This window comes from Myxocyprinus asiaticus, chromosome 7 (assembly GCF_019703515.2).
Source record: "Myxocyprinus asiaticus isolate MX2 ecotype Aquarium Trade chromosome 7, UBuf_Myxa_2, whole genome shotgun sequence".
Lineage (NCBI taxonomy): Eukaryota > Metazoa > Chordata > Actinopteri > Cypriniformes > Catostomidae > Myxocyprinus > Myxocyprinus asiaticus.
Genome location: NC_059350.1, coordinates 28,653,476 through 28,672,281, shown reverse-complemented (window position 1 = coordinate 28,672,281; position 18,806 = coordinate 28,653,476). Strand labels below are relative to the sequence as shown.

The following is an 18,806-nucleotide window of genomic DNA, read 5'->3' as shown; positions in this document are numbered from 1 at the left end:
TTGCACAGGGTCTGTGCAAGTAGGCTCACTGGGGGAAACGCATATTTGTGAAGTCCAGGGGGCCAGCTGTGTGCCAGCGTGTCTATACCGAGAGGTGCCTCAGTCAGGGCGTACCAGAGCGGGCAGTGGGAGGATTCTTGGGAAGTGAATAGGTCTACCTGTGCCTGCCTGAATTGACTCCAAATCAGCTGGACCACCAGAGGGTGGAGCCTCCACTCTCCCCTGAAGGTAACCTGCTGTGACAGCGCATCCGCTGCAGTGTTGAGGTCGTCCGGAATGTGAGTGGTTTGCAGCGACTTGAGGTGCTGCTGACTCCAGAGGAGGAGACGGCGGGCGAGTTGTGACATACAACTGGAGCATAGACCGCCTTGACGGTTGATATATGCTACCGTTGCCGTGTTGTCTGTCCGAACTAACACATGCTTGCCCTGGATCAACGGCCGAAACCTCCGCAGGGTGAGCAGAATTGCCAGCAACTTGAGGCAGTTGATGTTCCAACGTAGCCGCGGGCCCGTCCAGGAGCCGGTGGCTGCGTGCCCTTTGCATACAGCGCCCCAGCCCGTTTTGGAGGCGTCTGTCATAACCACGATGTGCCTGGAGACCTGCTCTAGGGGAACACCTGCCCGTAGAAATGTGAGGTCGGTCCAAGGGCTGAAGAGGCGGTGACAGACCAGCGTGATGGCCACGCGATGTGTCCCACGGCACCATGCCCATCTCGGGACTCGAGTCTGGAGCCAGTGCTGAAGCAGTCTCATATGCACCAACCCGAGCGGAGTGGCCACCGCTGAGGATGCCATATGCCCCAGGAGCCTCTGAAACAGTTTCAGTGGAACCACTGTCTTCTGTCTGAACGCCTTCAAACAGGTCAGCACCAACTGTGCGTGCTCGTTCGTGAGGTGCGCCATCAACGAGACTGAGTCCAACTCCAAGCCGAGAAAAGAGATGCTCTGAACCGGGAGGAGCTTGCTCTTTCCCAAGTTGACCCGAAGCCCTAGTCGGCTGAGGTGCGAGAGCACCAGGTCCCTGTGTGCACACAACACATCCCAAGAGTGAGCTAGGATTAGCCAATCGTCGAGATAGTTGAGGATGCGAATGCCCACTTCCCTTAATGGGGCAAGGGCTGCCTCTGCGACCTTCGTGAAGACGTGAGGGGACAAGGACAGGCTGCAAGGGAGGACATGACATGTCCGTCATCTCCGCGTCAGCCTGTGAGCTGAGGCTTCCGCGTCTGACTGGACGAGCCCGCTCTCCGATGCTGCGCTCGAGAGCTCATCACCTTCGTGGACTCCGAACAAGAGGTCGAACTCGCCGTGAGACGATCCGGCGGACTCATCCGGAAGCCCGATCGGGCAGACGAGCGTGCTGGGGAATGGGAGGTCTGTGGGGGGATACCCGGCGGAGGTGGTCCCATTGGGGTCCCCAAATCGCCCCCAGTGCTAGCTGCGCTGGCCTCATACCCATAGGTAGAAGGACCGAGGCAGGGAGCCGCTGGGGTGGCTTGCTTTCTTACACGACCAGTTGCCATGGTCACATGCTTGCAATGAGTACATGATCCATCCACGAACGCTGTCTCCATGTGGGTCGCGCCCAGACACGAAAGACAGCAATCGTGACCATCAGAAGGCGAGAGATAATGACCGCAACCAGGAATAACACACAAACGGAAAGGCATCTTTAAAAAGACGCGTCTTTAAAAAGACGTTCCGTGTGTGCCGCTCTTTTAGAGAAATATACTCTTTTATTTCTGCCGAAGCGCCCAGGGGCGTTCTCTGCAGTGCACCAGTGCAGAGGAGGGAGAAGCCGCTGAAATGCGCCATCAGATCCAGCAGAGGTGAATGAACAGTCATGGAATTCAGCTCAGTGAACATCAATCGTTCAGCTCCGAAGAGAAAATCTGAATGAGCGGTTGCATACCAGCTCCTTTTATACCCGTATGTCCGGGGGAGTGGTATGCAAATATCACTCGCCAATTTTCATTGGCCTTCTATCAAAGACCAGAGGTGTTTCGGGCTCCCAAGAGTGACCCCTAGTGTCACTACATCAACACAGTATCGAGTGAGTGACAGATTTCGATTATTATATAAGTCAAACAACAGCTGTTGTAGTTTGATTGTGTGCTCTACATAGATAGGCTCATGTTCATATCAATGATTGCCTGGACTGAGTGCTTTAGGGGATTTCATAAATGGCTTGAAAGTTTTCATTCTTTCATTCTTTTAAAATACAGTTCCACACTTGAAATGGCGGGAGGGTGTCTGCTGTTCAACGATGTTAGCCAATCATAACAGTGGGCGTGGCGTGTCTTAAAGGTGAAGTACACACAAAAATGAGCATTTCAGACAGAGGGCCAAAGACAGGGTAGAAAAAGATCAAGTAATACTACATTATGAATGTTTTTTGTGCAAAAAACTTTACTAACATTATAAGTGAACCTCAAGGAATAAAATAAAATAAACAAAAATATGCATGTCATGGCCCCTTTAATTACACTTTTATTGAAACCCAACAAGGAGGCAACCAAGTGTACTTGGCAACCAAGTGTACTGTATCTGCCAATGTCTTTGTTGAATTACGATGTAAAATATTTTAGCAAAGTTACTGGCTATTTGATTGAGACACCCTTGGCCAATATAATTTCATCTGATCAGAGTGGTTTCATTTAGGGATGGCACTTATTTTCTAATGTCCACAGACTTCAAAATGTCCTCCACATTCCCCCATCTTATACAATTCCAGCGGTTATAGTGTCAGTTGACGCAGATTAGGCACCTGACTGCGTTGAGTAGAATTATCTTCTTCTTTTTTTTTTTTTTTTTGCTTTTTTTTTTTTGTTGCTTTGGACAATTTCATTTTGGTGACAAATTAATAGAATGGATATGTCTTCTGTATACCTCTCCTAAAGCATCAGTGATTACAAATAAGTTGCGTTCAGAAAATTTCTACCCATCAAGAGGTACCTGCCAGGGATGCCCATTGAGTTCCTTACTGTTTACTATTGAACAGGGGCGGATCTACCGAGGTGGCAAACGGTATAAGTATACAAATGTATAAAATATAAATGTAAGATGTTGACATTGTATAGGGGTTTATTCATGCAGAACTGCCTCAACTCTCACTGGACACACAAATGACTACACAGACTGATTGTGTGATTGATTACAGCGGCAGCCAATCATGTGAAAGTATATCAGTGGTCAATTGCGTGATAGGTTAAAGAAGCTGCCAATGGCATAATGGGTTACAGCAGCAGCCAATCGCATACTTGCTGCTGCAGCACATGTGCAGTGTTTGTGTACTCGTGGGCTTAGGTTTTTTGAGCTTATTTCCTCAACCACAACAACATGACAATATGAACAAATGCATGGAGAAAAAAAGAGGAAAGAGATTAATTTCTCTTTTTTTTTTTTTTTTTTTAAGTTTTTGATATATTGCCATCAGTTGAGATATGTCCTCAGCACTTTCTGAAATAGCTTTCGTCAGGTATGTGTATAATCCTGATGAAACATCTCCAGTTCTTGAGTAGGAGTTTCTAATTCACCTGATCTGTGTATGTTATGATTGGCGATCCGGCGCTGGAATGTGTTATTTTTAATTTTATGATAAATGTTCATTGTGGCTGTTATCAATGTTGTTTAGTGTCAGCAGTTTTTTTCTGCAGCTCACGCTCTTTCCGGGAAACAGAAAAGCAAAATATGTCCCCCGTTTGTCTTGGTAACAGGAGCTTCCAGTACACAACAATACAAAAACAGCAACAAGACTTTAAAAAAATAATTAAAATTGAATAAAAAATAGATAAATATTGAAAAGAAAAAAGTATATATAGAATACACAATACACAATATATATATATATATACATACCATACATACACACATACATACATATACAGTTGTGCTTAAAAGTTTGCATACCCTGGCAGAAATTGGAAAATTCTCCTTGAAACAACCACACCGTCTTTTTCCAGAGTAGCCTGTATTTCTCCTGAGGTTACCTGTGGGTTTTTCTTTGTAACCCAAACAATTCTTCTGGCAGTTGTGGCTGAAATCTTTCTTGGCCTACCTGACCTTGGCTTGGTATCAAGAGATCCACGAATTTTCCACTTCTTAATAAGTGATTGAATAGTACTGACTGGCATTTTCAAGGCTTTGGATATCTTTTTATATAATTTTCCATCTTTATAAAGTTCCATTACCATGTTACACAGGTCTTTTGACAGTTCTTTTCTGCTCCCCATGGCTCAGTATCTAGCCTGCTCAGTGCATCCACGTGAGAGCTAACAAACTCATTGACTATTTATACACAGACACTAATTGCAATTTAAAAAGCCACAGGTGTGGGAAATTAACCTTTAATTGCCATTTAAACCTGTGTGTGTCACCGTTATGATTTAAAAAGGAGCCAAACAACTATGTGATAATAAATGTCTTCATATGATTACTATCCTTAAATAAAAGACAGTTTTTTGCATGATCAGTCATATTTTCTAAATCAATGGCAAAATTTCACAATTTCTGCCAGGGTATGCAAACTTTTAAGCACAACTGTACATACATATACACACACATACAGGTGCATCTCAATAAATTAGAATGTCGTGGAAAAGTTCATTTATTTCAGTAATTCAACTCAAATTGTGAAACTCGTGTATTAAATAAAGTCAGTGCACACAGACTGAAGTAGTTTAAGTCTTTGGTTCTTTTAATTGTGATGATTTTGGCTCACATTTAACAAAAACCCACCAATTCACTATCTCAAAAAATTAGAATATGGTGACATGCCAATCAGCTAATCAACTCAAAACACCTGCAAAGGTTTCCTGAGCCTTCAAAATGGTCTCTCAGTTTGGTTCACTAGGCTACACAATCATGGGGAAGACTGCTGATCTGACAGTTGTCCAGAAGACATCATTGACACCCTTCACAAGGAGGGTAAGCCACAAACATTCATTGCCAAAGAAGCTGGCTGTTCACAGAGTGCTGTATCCAAGCATGTTAACAGAAAGTTGAGTGGAAGGAAAAAGTGTGGAAGAAAAAGATGCACAACCAACCGAGAGAACCGTAGCCTTATGATTGTCAAGCAAAATCGATTCAAGAATTTGGGTGAATTCACAAGGAATGGACTGAGGCTGGGGTCAAGGCATCAAGAGCCACCACACACAGACATGTCAAGGAATTTGGCTACAGTTGTCGTATTCCTCTTGTTAAGCCACTCCTGAACCACAGACAAGGTCAGAGGCATCTTACCTGGGCTAAGGAGAAGAAGAACTGGACTGTTGCCCAGTGGTCCAAAGTCCTCTTTTCAGATGAGAGCAAGTTTTGTATTTCATTTGGAAACCAAGGTCCTAGAGTCTGGAGGAAGGGTGGAGAAGCTCATAGCCCAAGTTGCTTGAAGTCCAGTGTTAAGTTTCCACAGTCTGTGATGATTTGGGGTGCAATGTCATCTGCTGGTGTTGGTCCATTGTGTTTTTTGAAAACCAAAGTCACTGCACCCGTTTACCAAGAAATTTTGGAGCACTTCATGCTTCCTTCTGCTGACCAGCTTTTTAAAGATGCTGATTTCATTTTCCAGCAGGATTTGGCACCTGCCCACACTGCCAAAAGCACCAAAAGTTGGTTAAATGACCATGGTGTTGGTGTGCTTGACTGGCCAGCAAACTCACCAGACCTGAACCCCATAGAGAATCTATGGGGTATTGTCAAGAGGAAAATGAGAAACAAGAGACCAAAAAATGCAGATGAGCTGAAGGCCACTGTCAAAGAAACCTGGGCTTCCATACCACCTCAGCAGTGCCACAAACTGATCACCTCCATGCCACGCCGAACTGAGGCAGTAATTAAAGCAAAAGGAGCCCCTACCAAGTATTGAGTACATATACAGTAAATGAACATACTTTCCAGAAGGCCAACAATTCACTAAAAATGTTTTTTTTATTGGTCTTATGATGTATTCTAATTTTCTGAGATAGTGAATTGGTGGGTTTTTGTTAAATGTGAGCCAAAATCATCACAATTAAAAGAACCAAAGACTTAAACTACTTCAGTCTGTGTGCACTGAATTTATTTAATAAACGAGTTTCACAATTTGAGTTGAATTACTGAAATAAATGAACTTTTCCACGACATTCTAATTTATTGAGATGCACCTGTATATACCCACACATGCACATACAAACATAAATATACATATACATACATATACAAACACATATACACATATATGAATATATTTACATACATATACATGTAAATCTATATGCAAATCTAAATACAAATCGTTTATGTACAGAGGTAGGATGTGTTGGATAATATAAAAAGACTAAGTTGTGTACTGCACATTAATTATTGCTCAAAGGGGCAGTTTTAACCGTTCATGAGATGGATAACCTGGGGGAAAAAACTGTTCCTGTGCCTAACAGTTCTGGTGCTCAGAGCCCTGAAGCGTCGGCCAGAAGGCAACAGTTCAAAAAGGTAGTGGGCAGGGTGAGTGGGGTCCAGAGTGATTTTCCCAGCCTTTTTCCTCACTCTGGAAGTGTATAGTTCTTGAAGAGGGGGCAGGGGGCAACCAATAATCCTCTCAGCAGTCCGAAATGTCCTTTGTAGTCTTCTGATGTCTGATTTCGTAGCTGAACCAAATCAAACAGTTACTGAAGTGCAGAGGACAGACTCAATGACCGCTGAGTAGAACTGTATCAGCAGCGCCTGTGGCAGGTTGAACTTCCTCAACTGGCAAAGGAAGTACAACCTCTGCTGGGCCTTTTTTGCAATGGAGTCGATGTGGGTCTCCCACTTCAAGTCCTGTGAGATGATAGTGCCCAGGAACCTGAATGACTCCACTGCTGTCACAGTGCTGTTTAGAATGGTGAGGGGGGACAGTGTTGGAAGATTCCTCCTAAAGTCCACAATCATTTCCACCGTTTTGAGCGTGTTCAGCTCTAGGTTGTTTTGACTGCACCAGACAGCCAGCTGTTTAACCTCCCTTCTGTATGCAGACTCATTGTCATCTCGGATGAGGCTGATGACAGTGGTGTCATCTGCAAACTTCAGGAGCTTGACAGAGGTGTCCTTGGCGATGCAGTCTTTGGTGTAGAGGGAGAAGAGTAGTGGGGAGAGCACACATCCCTGGGGGGCACCAGTGCTGATTGTACAGGTGCTGGAAGTGAATTTCCCCTGTCTCACAACCTGCTGCCTGTCCATCAGAAAGCTGGTAATCCACTGACAGTTAGACGTGGGAACAGAGAGTTGGTGTAATTTAGTCCGGAGAATAGCTGGGATGATGGTGTTGAAAGCTGAACTGAAGTCCACAAAAAGGATCCTTGCATATGTCCCTGGTCTGTCCAGATGTTGCAGGATATGATGCAATCCCATGTTGACTGCATCATCCACAGACCTGTTTGCTTGATAAGCAAATTGAAGGGGATCTAGAAAGGGTACAGTGATGTCCTTCAGGTGGGCCGACACCAGTCTCTCAAATGACTTCATGACCACAGACGTCAGGGCGACAGGTCTGTAGTCATTAAGTCCTGTGATTTTTGGTTTCTTTGGGATGGGGATGATAGTGGAACGTTTGAAGCAGCATGGGACTTCACACTGCTCCAGTGATCTATTGATGAAGATGGGGGCAGCTGGTTAGCACAGGATCTAAGACATGCAGGTGAAACGCCATCTGGGCCCTGTGCTTTCCTTATCCTTTGTTTTCAGAAGCTCACATCATCTTCACAGATCTTAAGTGCAGGTTGAGTAGCAGGAGGGGAAGGAGGGGGTTAGAGGAGGTGTTGGTGTTTGTGTGAAGTGAAGGTCAGAGTGGGTGTGGGGTGTGAGATTGGGCCTTTCAAACTTTAGTATGAATGTACCACTTTTTTGCCAAAATACTATAGTACAGTACAGTACTAGTGTTGATATAGTTGGTAGTGTGTTGGCATAGTAAATCAATGGTAAATGTAGGGTGGTGGTGTGTGGATTGAAAAACATTCTAATGTATATCTGTGTATGCAAAAGTGTTCTGTTTTTCTTGTCAATGCTGTTTAGAATGGCAGGCTGTTACATATGATTTTAAACTAGTTTAATCACCGTGACATTTAGGGTTTTCGTAGGGCTTTTCGTGACAGAGAATTCTGTACCGAATTCCACGCCACGCTTCACAGTGGTTTTTGCAGCGCTGTGCGGTTGAGACTAGTCCATGGGTAAACGCACACTGCGTTAGTGCTCTGTCCATTAAACCATGCTGATAATTGGTCAAATTAGTGGATAGCGCTGTTACGTTCCGCTTTTTGGCTGTTTAACATTTAATGTTTCTCATACACAACAGAAAAAAGCAGCACATAATCAAAGAGAGAGTGACCATTTTGTAGCAGTCTGAAGCCCTTGATCTTTTCATCGTCTATCCGCTGTCTTTAATATACATATTATTGTCTTTAAATAAACATCATAACTGATTTAGAAGCAAGGTTCCCTCTTTTAGGATTTAGTCTGTTAACATTTTAGTGCATTTTGTCAACTTTAAAGCTGGTGTTCATTGAATTGAACTCTTAAAGAGATAGCGCACCCAAAATAACAATTCTTTCATCACTTCAACTTTTCATGTTTTTCAACCCATGGCTTTCTTTCTTTTGAGGAACTCAAAAGGAGATGTTAGGCAGAATGTAAGTCTCAGTATTCACTTTTATTGTATGGGGAAAAAATGCAGTGAAAGTGAACGGTGATAGACTAACATTATGCCTAACTTCTTTTGTGCTTCAGAGAGAAATTCATGTAGGGAACAAAATGAGGTTGATTAATGACAGAATTTAAATTTTTGGGTGAACTATCCTTTTACTTACATGTTTTAAGTATTTGTAAAAGGTATCTGCCAAGAACAACTTTATAACTGAAAAGTCAGCACACTTGCTGGGGAACAAGTGACAGACGAAAAGGGCCATAATGTAGGCTCTATGCTTAAATAATAATAATAATAATTTAATCTGAATAAAAAGGTTGCCCCCTGTGAGATTTAGGTGAGGTGTTCCTCACGCAGTAAAACATGTTCAGGATAACTTTATGAAATGTAACTTTAAGAATTTCAGCTAGTGCTGTGACACGTGAACACATCTTTTAGAAATGCTTTGTTGGGGGTTGTTACTATTCATTAAATGTATTGTCTACAATTAATGAATTGTAACATTAAAAGATTTAATAATGGCCATAAAATAAAATATAACAAAATAAAAACAGAAAAAAACAGAACACTTTTCTGTTCTCTTGCTGTGACCGGTGTACTTAATGATCAAATTTTTTATTACAAACTCTCCTTTGGCTGAGGTTTTGTTCTGGTCACATAATATTTTTAATGGGTAGTGTGTGAACAGAGGGCTTGTTTCTCCCCTCACATAGCCTGACCTGTGTTCTTGTTCATTGTATTTTCTGACTTTTTTGCCATTGAAATGCAAGTGCCAGCTTTACAGGTCATATATAGAGGTAGCACTACAAATATCTAAAGGACTGCGTTGTAAAATTTCCATCATGGTCTATTTTTATCTATCATATTAGTTAAAATTTCCCTGATATGTAGTATATTTGATGTTGTCTCGATATTGTCCACATTTCCAGTAAAAAATTACAATGTGTGGCAAGCACGAGTCCGTGGACATGCGCTAGATGGCCGCTTTTGGCTTTTGTGTCGCATCTCTGATTTGCAGGGCAGCGGATGTCTCTAAAAACGAATACTTTTATTTAAATTTGTTCTTTAAATGTGTAGGCTAAAAATGTAGGCTGTCCCACTTACAACAATTGCTGCACAGCTATAATATATATAAGAATTATAAAAAGTGACTCCTTAAACTGAATGTATGAAGCAAGCTGTCTGCCAAAATTTACCATCCACAGGGAGAAAGAGCCAGAAGAGTTTGAGTTTTTGCTCCAATTACAAAATCCATCAGATCCAGCTAATGTATAGTACAAATCACAAAATAAAAAACATTTTGGCCTTCATAACTTTTTCAAATTTAAACTGACTTAGATGGGTACAGATCCAAACAGTTGTAAATAGTTTTTATTATTTCAAGTGTATTCTTGCAATCAGCAAGTAACTGTGATGTTTCTTTTTTTTTTCTTTTTTGTTTTTGTTTTAAGTTATCTGAAATAAAATATGAATTATAAAAGTTTGGTAAATGTCTTCCTTTTAATCATAAATTTGATACTGAATAGTTACATGTCAATAATCATAGGAGGGAATGGGGAATCACTTGAGTCCCTCCAATGAATCTTGGCCATTTCCAGCACTGACTACATGGCAGGGCACTTCAACTACTTTCTTGCAGGGGCCAGATTATTCAGATGAAAACTCAACAGGGCCCAAACTTTTTTTCCCATATTTATCTGACTTAACACTTTAATTGTAACTAACATGTTAACATGAAAAACAAAACACTGTTAATAATATGTGTTTATTTACATTAAAATAGTCAGGGGTATTTATTTAACTTTTTAAGATCTGTTCATAAATTCCTTCTTAAGATCTGGCTGAAGAACAAACATGACCTCACACCCTCAATTAAAATATAGGCAGGGTTGGGAGGGTTACTTTTGAAATGTATTCCACTACAGATTACAGAATACATGCTGTAAAATGTCATTTGTAATGTATTCCATTAGATTACTCAAGGTCAGTAATGTATTCTAAATACTTTGGATTACTTCTTCGCACTGGTAGATTTTTTAACTTATTTTGACAATAAAAACTCTGCCAGTACAGTAAGACAAAATACATATGTTAAAAATACATTCTCTGAAAAACCTAAATATCTTACGCAGTGTTGTTTCTAAAACAAGATAAATCAAATTTATCTTGTTTTAAGGATTTTTAGATATTTTTACAGGAAACAAATACAAAAATTATTATCAAGAATACGATTTTTGCCCTAATATCAAAGGTCTTACTAGAAAAAAGAAATTATGATCCAACGAGTATTTTTTTTTTTTGATAAAAAAAAAAAATGATCGTGCCTGGTAACATGCACATGTAAAATGGCTAGAAATAGCATTTTAGCTTAGCGTAAAGCTGACAATTTACACAAGGTTTATTAGGGGTCTAGCCCCGAAGGGGCAAAGACCCCTATTGTTTTCGTTAGTTTTCTTCTTATTATTATTCTTCCGCTCTTGAGTCTATGGCAGCCCATAGAACCGCTTGTGGGAAAGATATGAAATGTACACAAATAGAGGACAGTCTGATGTGTTACCACAGCAAATTTGGCATCTCTACCTCAAACCCTCTAGCACCACCAACTGCCCAAATTTGCACTCATGTTTATGTTAATAACTTTTGAACCGTGAGACCTAGAAACTAAATTATTTTTTTCTCTGGTTCCTTGGCTCAAGATGATTCGATTGCACCCTATGACATAATTTTCTGTCATGAAAATGTTTCGCCATTTTGAATTTTTTGTAAAACCTACTTTGTCGAACTCGTCTTAGGCCGTTTGTCCGATTTGCACGAATACTGACCTGCATCACCTAGAGGCACTCATGACAAAAATTATTCACAGAATTTTGATAAACCATACCGTTTTCGATTGGCGTTTCAACGAATTCGACAAAGAACGCGCAGAGTTGAACTTGAGGCTGTATCTCCGCAACGCTTTGAGGGATTGGGGCAAAACTTGGTATGTGTCATCAACATTAGGCCCTGAGGTTACCTGCAGCGTTTTGGCGCACTGCCCCCTACTGGTCAGGAGACAGAAAAATGGCTATTGTGGCTTATAACTCCAAAATGCTTTTCTGCATGATAACCATCATGCTCAGATACTACCTGAGCAGTTTCAGAACAGTGCCACATACTGGACAAAAATTCTAAGAAATAGCTTATTTTAGTTATTTATAAAATAAATGGGGGTTTTTAATGATTGAAAAGTTACTTTTTCTAACTCCTCAAACACTGTTCATCGGACACTAACCAAAAACATGTCGCAAAGCTTCTTTTGCTGCTCATGGTGCCGATAATTGGCTTGACCCCGGTATCGCTGCTTGCAGCTATATTTTCTATTTCTTCTGCTCCAAACTTACTGTCTGCTCGTATGAATGTAACACATCATAAGAAAGTGTTTCACTGCTGTTTAAATGCACTTTGGATTGCATCATTTATATGGATAAATGTTTTTCATCTGAAAGGACTAAATATTAAATGAAACAAATGACAATAAAATGCAAAGTAATCTCTTCGGTAATCAAAATACCTTTTGAATGTAACTGTATTCTAATTACCAATGATTTAAATTGTAACTGTAGTGGAATACAGTTACTTATATTTTGTATTTTAAATACGTAATCCTGTTTCATGTATTCCGTTGCTCCCCAACCCTGAATATAGTTATTAACTTTACTTTGAAAATAAAAGCATACAATATAGGGTTATTGTTTATAAAACCTGAGGTATCTTTGACAATATCAACCCACATAAGAAAACAATGGCAATCTAATGTAGAACTGTCTTTTAAATAAAATAATATAAATGTACAACTGAAAAAATAGCAATGTCTGTTCTTCCATTTTCTCTATTATCCTCCCATTCAATGAGGGAAAATTAGTCTTTCCTTGTCCTGCACATATGGTGAATTTGTGCAGGAGCCAGATACTTGTGCAGATAATCATAAGTAAACAAAGAACAAACTGATTTGATGATGTTCGGAATTGAGAATGCTGACACACATCTGTATATAGAACCAAACACAATCAGGAAATATGCCTGTATGTTATCACTTTTTATGAGCACTACAGACACTCAACAGATGAGACGTGCCCATTAAACACTTGAAGAATGGAAACTAGAAGCAAAATTTTTTCTTTTTTTTAATCATAGATTTATCTTTCGTTGAAAAAGGTTTGTGCATATGAGCTGACATCACTTCTGTAAAAACTGCTGTGTAAGACGCAATACAATTTGCTGACCTAAAAGTTGCTGGTTTATGTTTTGGAGAGCAGTGTAACTGAACTATGCCCAGAAAAGCTTAAATGCACTCTCCTGTCCGAAACTGGACCACGGATCGCTTCTGACGACCACTGATGCTTTTGCACACACTGCTGAGTGTTTTTAAACTCACCAGTGAATTTTGCACAGAGAGCACTCAGATGTTTAGACTGTAATGCGATTTTCAGATACAAAGTGATTGGTAGGCCACATCAAATCATTCACTGGCTTACATTAAGTAAAAAAATAAAATCGTACTGCGAGACTCTGAGAAGTGGTGGTACGCAAGAAAAACGAAATTATAGAAGTGCAGGTACTGCGTACTGATGAAATTATACATACACACCAGTGGCTGTACGTGACAGAATTTTCTGAAGAGGCAAATATATAAATTAGTATTGAGAAATAAAACCAATAAAAGATTGCTGTGTGTCTAAATATTATGTATTACGATATGCTTTTGCTGGTAATTATACTCCCGTACACAAATTATGTCCTTTCCCTGATATCTTAAAATAGTCTTGATAACTACTGATATATTATTCCGATCACCAACTCAACACTTGTAAATACAACAAACGAATGGAACACATGACACAGCTACAGACTACGATCAATGCAAACTTTTTTAAATGAATGAAGGGCCCCATTCCATATACAGTAACATCTGCTCAACTAATAGGCCACTGTATATGCAGACAAACTCAATCCTCCACTGCTTCATTGCATCAAATAAAAATATGATCATGTAATTCAGTCTTTCATGTTTTTAGATCTTCCAGTAACTTTTATTCCATCAATATTTTGCCATATTTGAAAGTTTCTCTTCACCTGTCGCTTTATCCACAAGTAGCCTTGATGAAGTGTAAATGTGATACTGAAAGCTGATTGGCTTGAATGGTTACCTCTGACAATGATTGGTTACGTTTGGCCTTTTTTTGACACATTGTGAACAGAAGCAGCTGACGTTGCACCATTTGAATATCCATTTTGATTGGTCAGTTTACTAATGAGAGGAGGCTTTATGCCATCAGCCACCTCTGGCATTCATAGTGATTCATAGAGTAATTTAAACTCACCTGTCTACCGCACATGAAAGAAAAATAAATAGAAAAATATATTTTTCCATTAAAGGCATCTGAGTTGTGTATGTTAGTAGGTAAACTGATTAAAACATGTTTTTTTATCTATCTATCTATCTATATATGACAGTGCTGTATAATGGCTGGTAGATGTTATAACTGATAGCACAGAGTTTAGCCAGCATTCTCCTCTTCATGACCACCTCCAGAGGATCGAGGCAGGTACCCAGAACAGAGCTGGCTTTCCTAATCAGTTTGTTCAGTCTGTTAGCATCGCAAGCCCTAATGCCACTGCCCCAGCACACAACAGCCTAGATAGGTACTGCTGCCACCACTGACTTGTAGAAGGAGTTTTTTATTTTTTATAAAGGAAAAAAAAAAATGTCAATTGTGAACGATTCAGTGGCCACACTTACACTTTGCATTAACATGCACTTCATATCCGGATAGCATCGGGATATTTTTTAGCTGGATTGTATTTACACCTTGCAGTTAAATGGGTCTCGCCATTCAGTGCATCGGTTGCACCACCTTAAGGAGGGCCCTGCCTGTGACACTTAATGGGCCCTATTTTAAGAGTGCTACATCTTAAGTGCAGTGCTATGTAATACGCCATACGCACATAGTCAGTGGGCATGACCATGACATTTCTGTATTTTCGTGCAAGCATGCACGTAGGCGCAAATGGGTTGTCGAAATCAGGAGCTAATGGGCTGGGTCAAGTGCAATTTACTTCCGAGGTTCTCCTCTGGTTATCGCACCATGTACATCCTATAATATATTCCATTCCCTGTCAAGCACCAGTGATCTAAACAAAGACAGCACATTCATAAGAAGTTGGTAGTGTAAATGGGTTGTATGCAATGCATTAGAAGAACAGAAATATGGGCTTAAGTTCTTTTGCTCATTAACTGTGTCATTATTGAATGCCATGCACGTCATGCTCCTTATATATGCATGGAACATGTGGTGCTTGTCAGGACTAATTGGATGTGGGCTCCGTTAAATTATAGAGAATGTATGTATAATTAATTAATTGAGCTACTGACACAAAAATCATGGCTAGTATTAACAGTGATTGTCAGGAACATAATGTGATGTTCCACTGTATTTTCAGAGTTTGGACTTAATTACCACCTATTGGTGGAATCTCCAAACTATTTCTATTTGGAGTGGTGGTGGTGTAGTGTGCTAAAGCACAGCACTGCTAAGCAGAAGGTTGTCAGTTCAATCCCCACAGCTACCACCATTGTGTCCTTGATGCAAAACTCTTCCTGTGAGAACAGCCCTTAAAGTTCTCATGAAGTGCCTTGACAAGCTCAGTTTGATTTGGTGTTTTGACATATTTCCCACAGAAACAGGAAAAGGGGGCAGGACATGTCAAACAACTCATCCCATTTAATAAAAAACAGCCAGTAGGCTTTGGTTGACAGCCACACACACATACCCATTTTCTCCATGCTGCTCATGTCAGAGCCGCTTACTGGGGAAATTTGAGAAGCAATCTCAATACTGGCCAGCTTTTCCAAAGACTTGAGAACCGCCATTTGATCTAACTGACAAAATTAATCCATAACCAGCCCACAAACGCAAATAGCACAATGCAGTCTTTGCTTACAATAAGGCTGGAGCCACTGAGCAAGTCCAATACAGATGACTGAGAAACAAGCGAGTAAAAGATAATGTATCCCAATACACTAAGCATTAAGATTAAAGAACACTTTCTCGAGCTGTCCCAAGAAACCTCCTGCTGAACAAAAACTATAAATAAACTTCAGCAACTTTCCTCGTGTCCAGCTCCCGCATTGGCCCATCCCATTCAGAGGTGATCATCCCTATGCCCTATCCCTTCAAAGGCAATTACCCTCTACTGTGAGAGTTTCAGATGGCTGAAAGGTGATAACGGTCAGTCAGAACTCACTTTTTAAGTGATCCCTATTGGAAATTCTGTTTGGAAGGACCCTACAGCATGGATTATGCTCCCTTCTAAATGCCCTGTGAAGGCACGATCAGCACCAGTTAGAACACAGCCAGATGTGTTGAACAGTTGTAGAAGAAGGGTGTGTTCTCATTCTAGAAATAATTTGATTGGACAAGGTTTCTCAACCTCTATGTGACATCATGGATGTTCCTGAGTCTTTTTAGCCGGAAGAGAGAGACTGATGATTTTAAATGCTTATATCATCTGGAAAGAAATTGTCAACATTTAAAATATTAACTGAAGCTCCTGACCCGTATCTGTTGATTTTATGCATTGCACTGCTGCCACATGATTGGCTGATTAGATAATCGTTTGAATGAAGTAGATGTACAGGTGTCCCTAATAAAGTGCTCTGTGAGTGAACATCCTTCATTACCTGAATAAACAGTACAATTTAGAGAGTAAATCCAATACACTCAAATTCTCCCTCTATCGTTCTCCAGGTTCACATGAGCAAGGCGAACTGAGGGCTCCATAACAGGTGGCAAGGGTCAGCAGGGCTCACAGTCAGTACTGCGCTGGATGTCTGTGGAAGCTTCATGGGCCTGAAGGAGCATCTGGATGATGGAACAGGCCACATCCTTGAACTGGGGCTGGATCTCAACTACCTCCATGTTAAAGCAAAAGACCAGCAGGCTGGCACTGATGCTGGACCTATTATGGACAGTGGCTTGTCAGACACTGTTGATAATGCAGCCCCCTGCACCAGAAGCAGGAGTTCTTCCCAACAAGGGGATTCAGATGAAAGTGCAGGGTCAGATTGCGAGTCTGAGCAGAGTTGTAGTAGTCCTCATGTGCTCAGCGACGAGTCTGTCCATGCAGTCCACCCACCACTCTGTTGGTCTCCATGCCTGGATTTGGATTCAGTGGTTCTGGACATGGTACCCGGAGAGCCAGGCCCTGCTGATACGCTCAGGAAATACCAGACAAAGATGGAGTTTGCCCTTAAGCTCGGTTATGCGGAAGACTTGGTTCAGCTGGTTCTGAACAAGCTAGGGTCAGATGCACTGATTAACGACATTCTCGGTGAGCTGGTGAAACTGGGAAGTAAGTCAGAGAATGAGGGTGGGACACAGTTTTCCTCCCAGTTAACTTCCACATCATCATCCTCTGGTTCATCGTCTTCCTGCAGTTTCTCAGACTCTGTTTACTCCCACTTGTCAGAATCTCTCTCTTGGACACCTATGGATGATAAGGATAACCTCCGCCCCATTGTTATTGATGGAAGCAATGTGGCCATGAGGTGAGAATCCAGAAAAGAAGCAGTATCTGCATTAAAGTTTCTGTTCTAATTATGAATCAAATACGTAAAGTTGTGTTGGCTTCATATTTACTAAACATTAAGGAATCCATCTAAACCATCTCAACGATGATTTACTCTGTGGTTTTGCTTGTGTTTATCTAAACAGATAATTTTTTTAAATTGTTGTAATATCTTACAAATTACAATAGCAAAAGCAGATTCAGATTTTACATATTTAGCTGATGAGAATTAACATAAACTGAGCCTTTCTGTGCATTTTAGAGTCATTAAGACTAGACTCTAGAACTGCTAATTGTATGAGAAAATTTATAAGTCAAGTTTACTTGCCAGATTGTCTGGACAATGATACTCTCTGCCCCATAGTTAATCATAGTTTAGGAATCCTTTATTATTACTACTATTATTAGTAGTAGTATTAGTAATAGTTTTTTATTGCATTTTGCATTTCTCTGCAAGCAATTATGACCTATGCAAATTCCATGATTTTTCTATTTATTTTTCTGCATGTTAGATTTTGCAAGAGGGCTTTGAAGTAGAATAAAGGAATATCTGTAGACACTTTTTAAAATGGCACCACTTTCTTTCTTTCTTTTACAGCCATGGCAATAAGGAGGTGTTCTCCTGTCATGGCATTCAGCTTGCAGTTGATTGGTTTCTTGAACGCGGCCATCGAGACATTACAGTATTTGTGCCTGCTTGGAGAAAAGAACAGTCCCGCCCTGATGCTCTCATCACAGGTGAAACACTTGCCAGGATTTCCACAGATCATCACTTGAGACCATGTAGGAATTTAAACTGTGAAGCTTTTTTGTTTATTCAGGCTATCACAGTATGTAAGACAGAAATTAATTTGTAATTAATTAATTTGTAACCCTAACTCAATTTGATTTTTTATTAGTTGAAGTTTTAGTAATTGCCAGTGGATGAATTCTACAATAAATTTTAGTTATGTGGACAAAGCATCATCAGACCTGTCTGGTTTGATAACCGAAATGTTGCAGAGAGTCCATAAACTGGAGAGAACCCTAATACCATTGTGCGCTTAAACAAGAACTCAACCCCAAATTGCTTTAGGGGGTCTGTTAGAACAATTAATATTTTATGATTGACATGGGACTGCTAAAGGATCCTAACTTTTGCCTAAACAAACCAATTTTTTTGGTGGACTTTGCAACATGATAAGAGCTTGTCGCTTGATAGAAGCTAACAGTTATCAAAAGCCTGTAAGTTGTAACCAAATCTACAAATTAAACTGACATTAAAAAAAAAAAAAAAAATTCCCTACAGATCAGGAGATTTTAAGACGGCTGGAAAAGGATAAAATTCTGGTTTTCACACCCTCACGTCGTGTCCAGGGCCGCAGAGTGGTTTGCTATGATGACAGGTTTATTGTTAAGCTGTCTTATGAATCAGATGGCATCATTGTCTCCAATGACAACTACAGAGACTTGGCTGTTGAGAAACCAGAGTGGAAGAAGTTTATTGATGAACGACTTCTAATGTACTCCTTTGTTAATGATAAGTGAGTATGTGAGGTATAGATATT

At 40.4% G+C, this 18,806-nt stretch overlaps 1 protein-coding gene and 1 long non-coding RNA gene across 2 annotated transcripts in view; both read left to right on the top strand.

Annotated features, from left to right (window-relative positions):
- LOC127443757 (uncharacterized) overlaps positions 1 to 18,806 on the top strand; it is a 600,892-nt gene that overhangs the window by 296,724 nt on the left and 285,362 nt on the right. The gene's annotated exons all lie outside the window — the stretch shown is intronic.
- LOC127443690 (probable ribonuclease ZC3H12C) overlaps positions 1 to 18,806 on the top strand; it is a 65,679-nt gene that overhangs the window by 40,477 nt on the left and 6,396 nt on the right. Inside the window, exons 2-4 of the mRNA XM_051702477.1 lie at positions 16,440 to 17,239; positions 17,858 to 17,997; positions 18,548 to 18,782. Of these exons, the coding sequence (XP_051558437.1) occupies positions 16,536 to 17,239; positions 17,858 to 17,997; positions 18,548 to 18,782 (1,079 nt within the window). The 5' untranslated portion in view covers positions 16,440 to 16,535. The remainder of the gene's footprint in view (positions 1 to 16,439; positions 17,240 to 17,857; positions 17,998 to 18,547; positions 18,783 to 18,806) is intronic.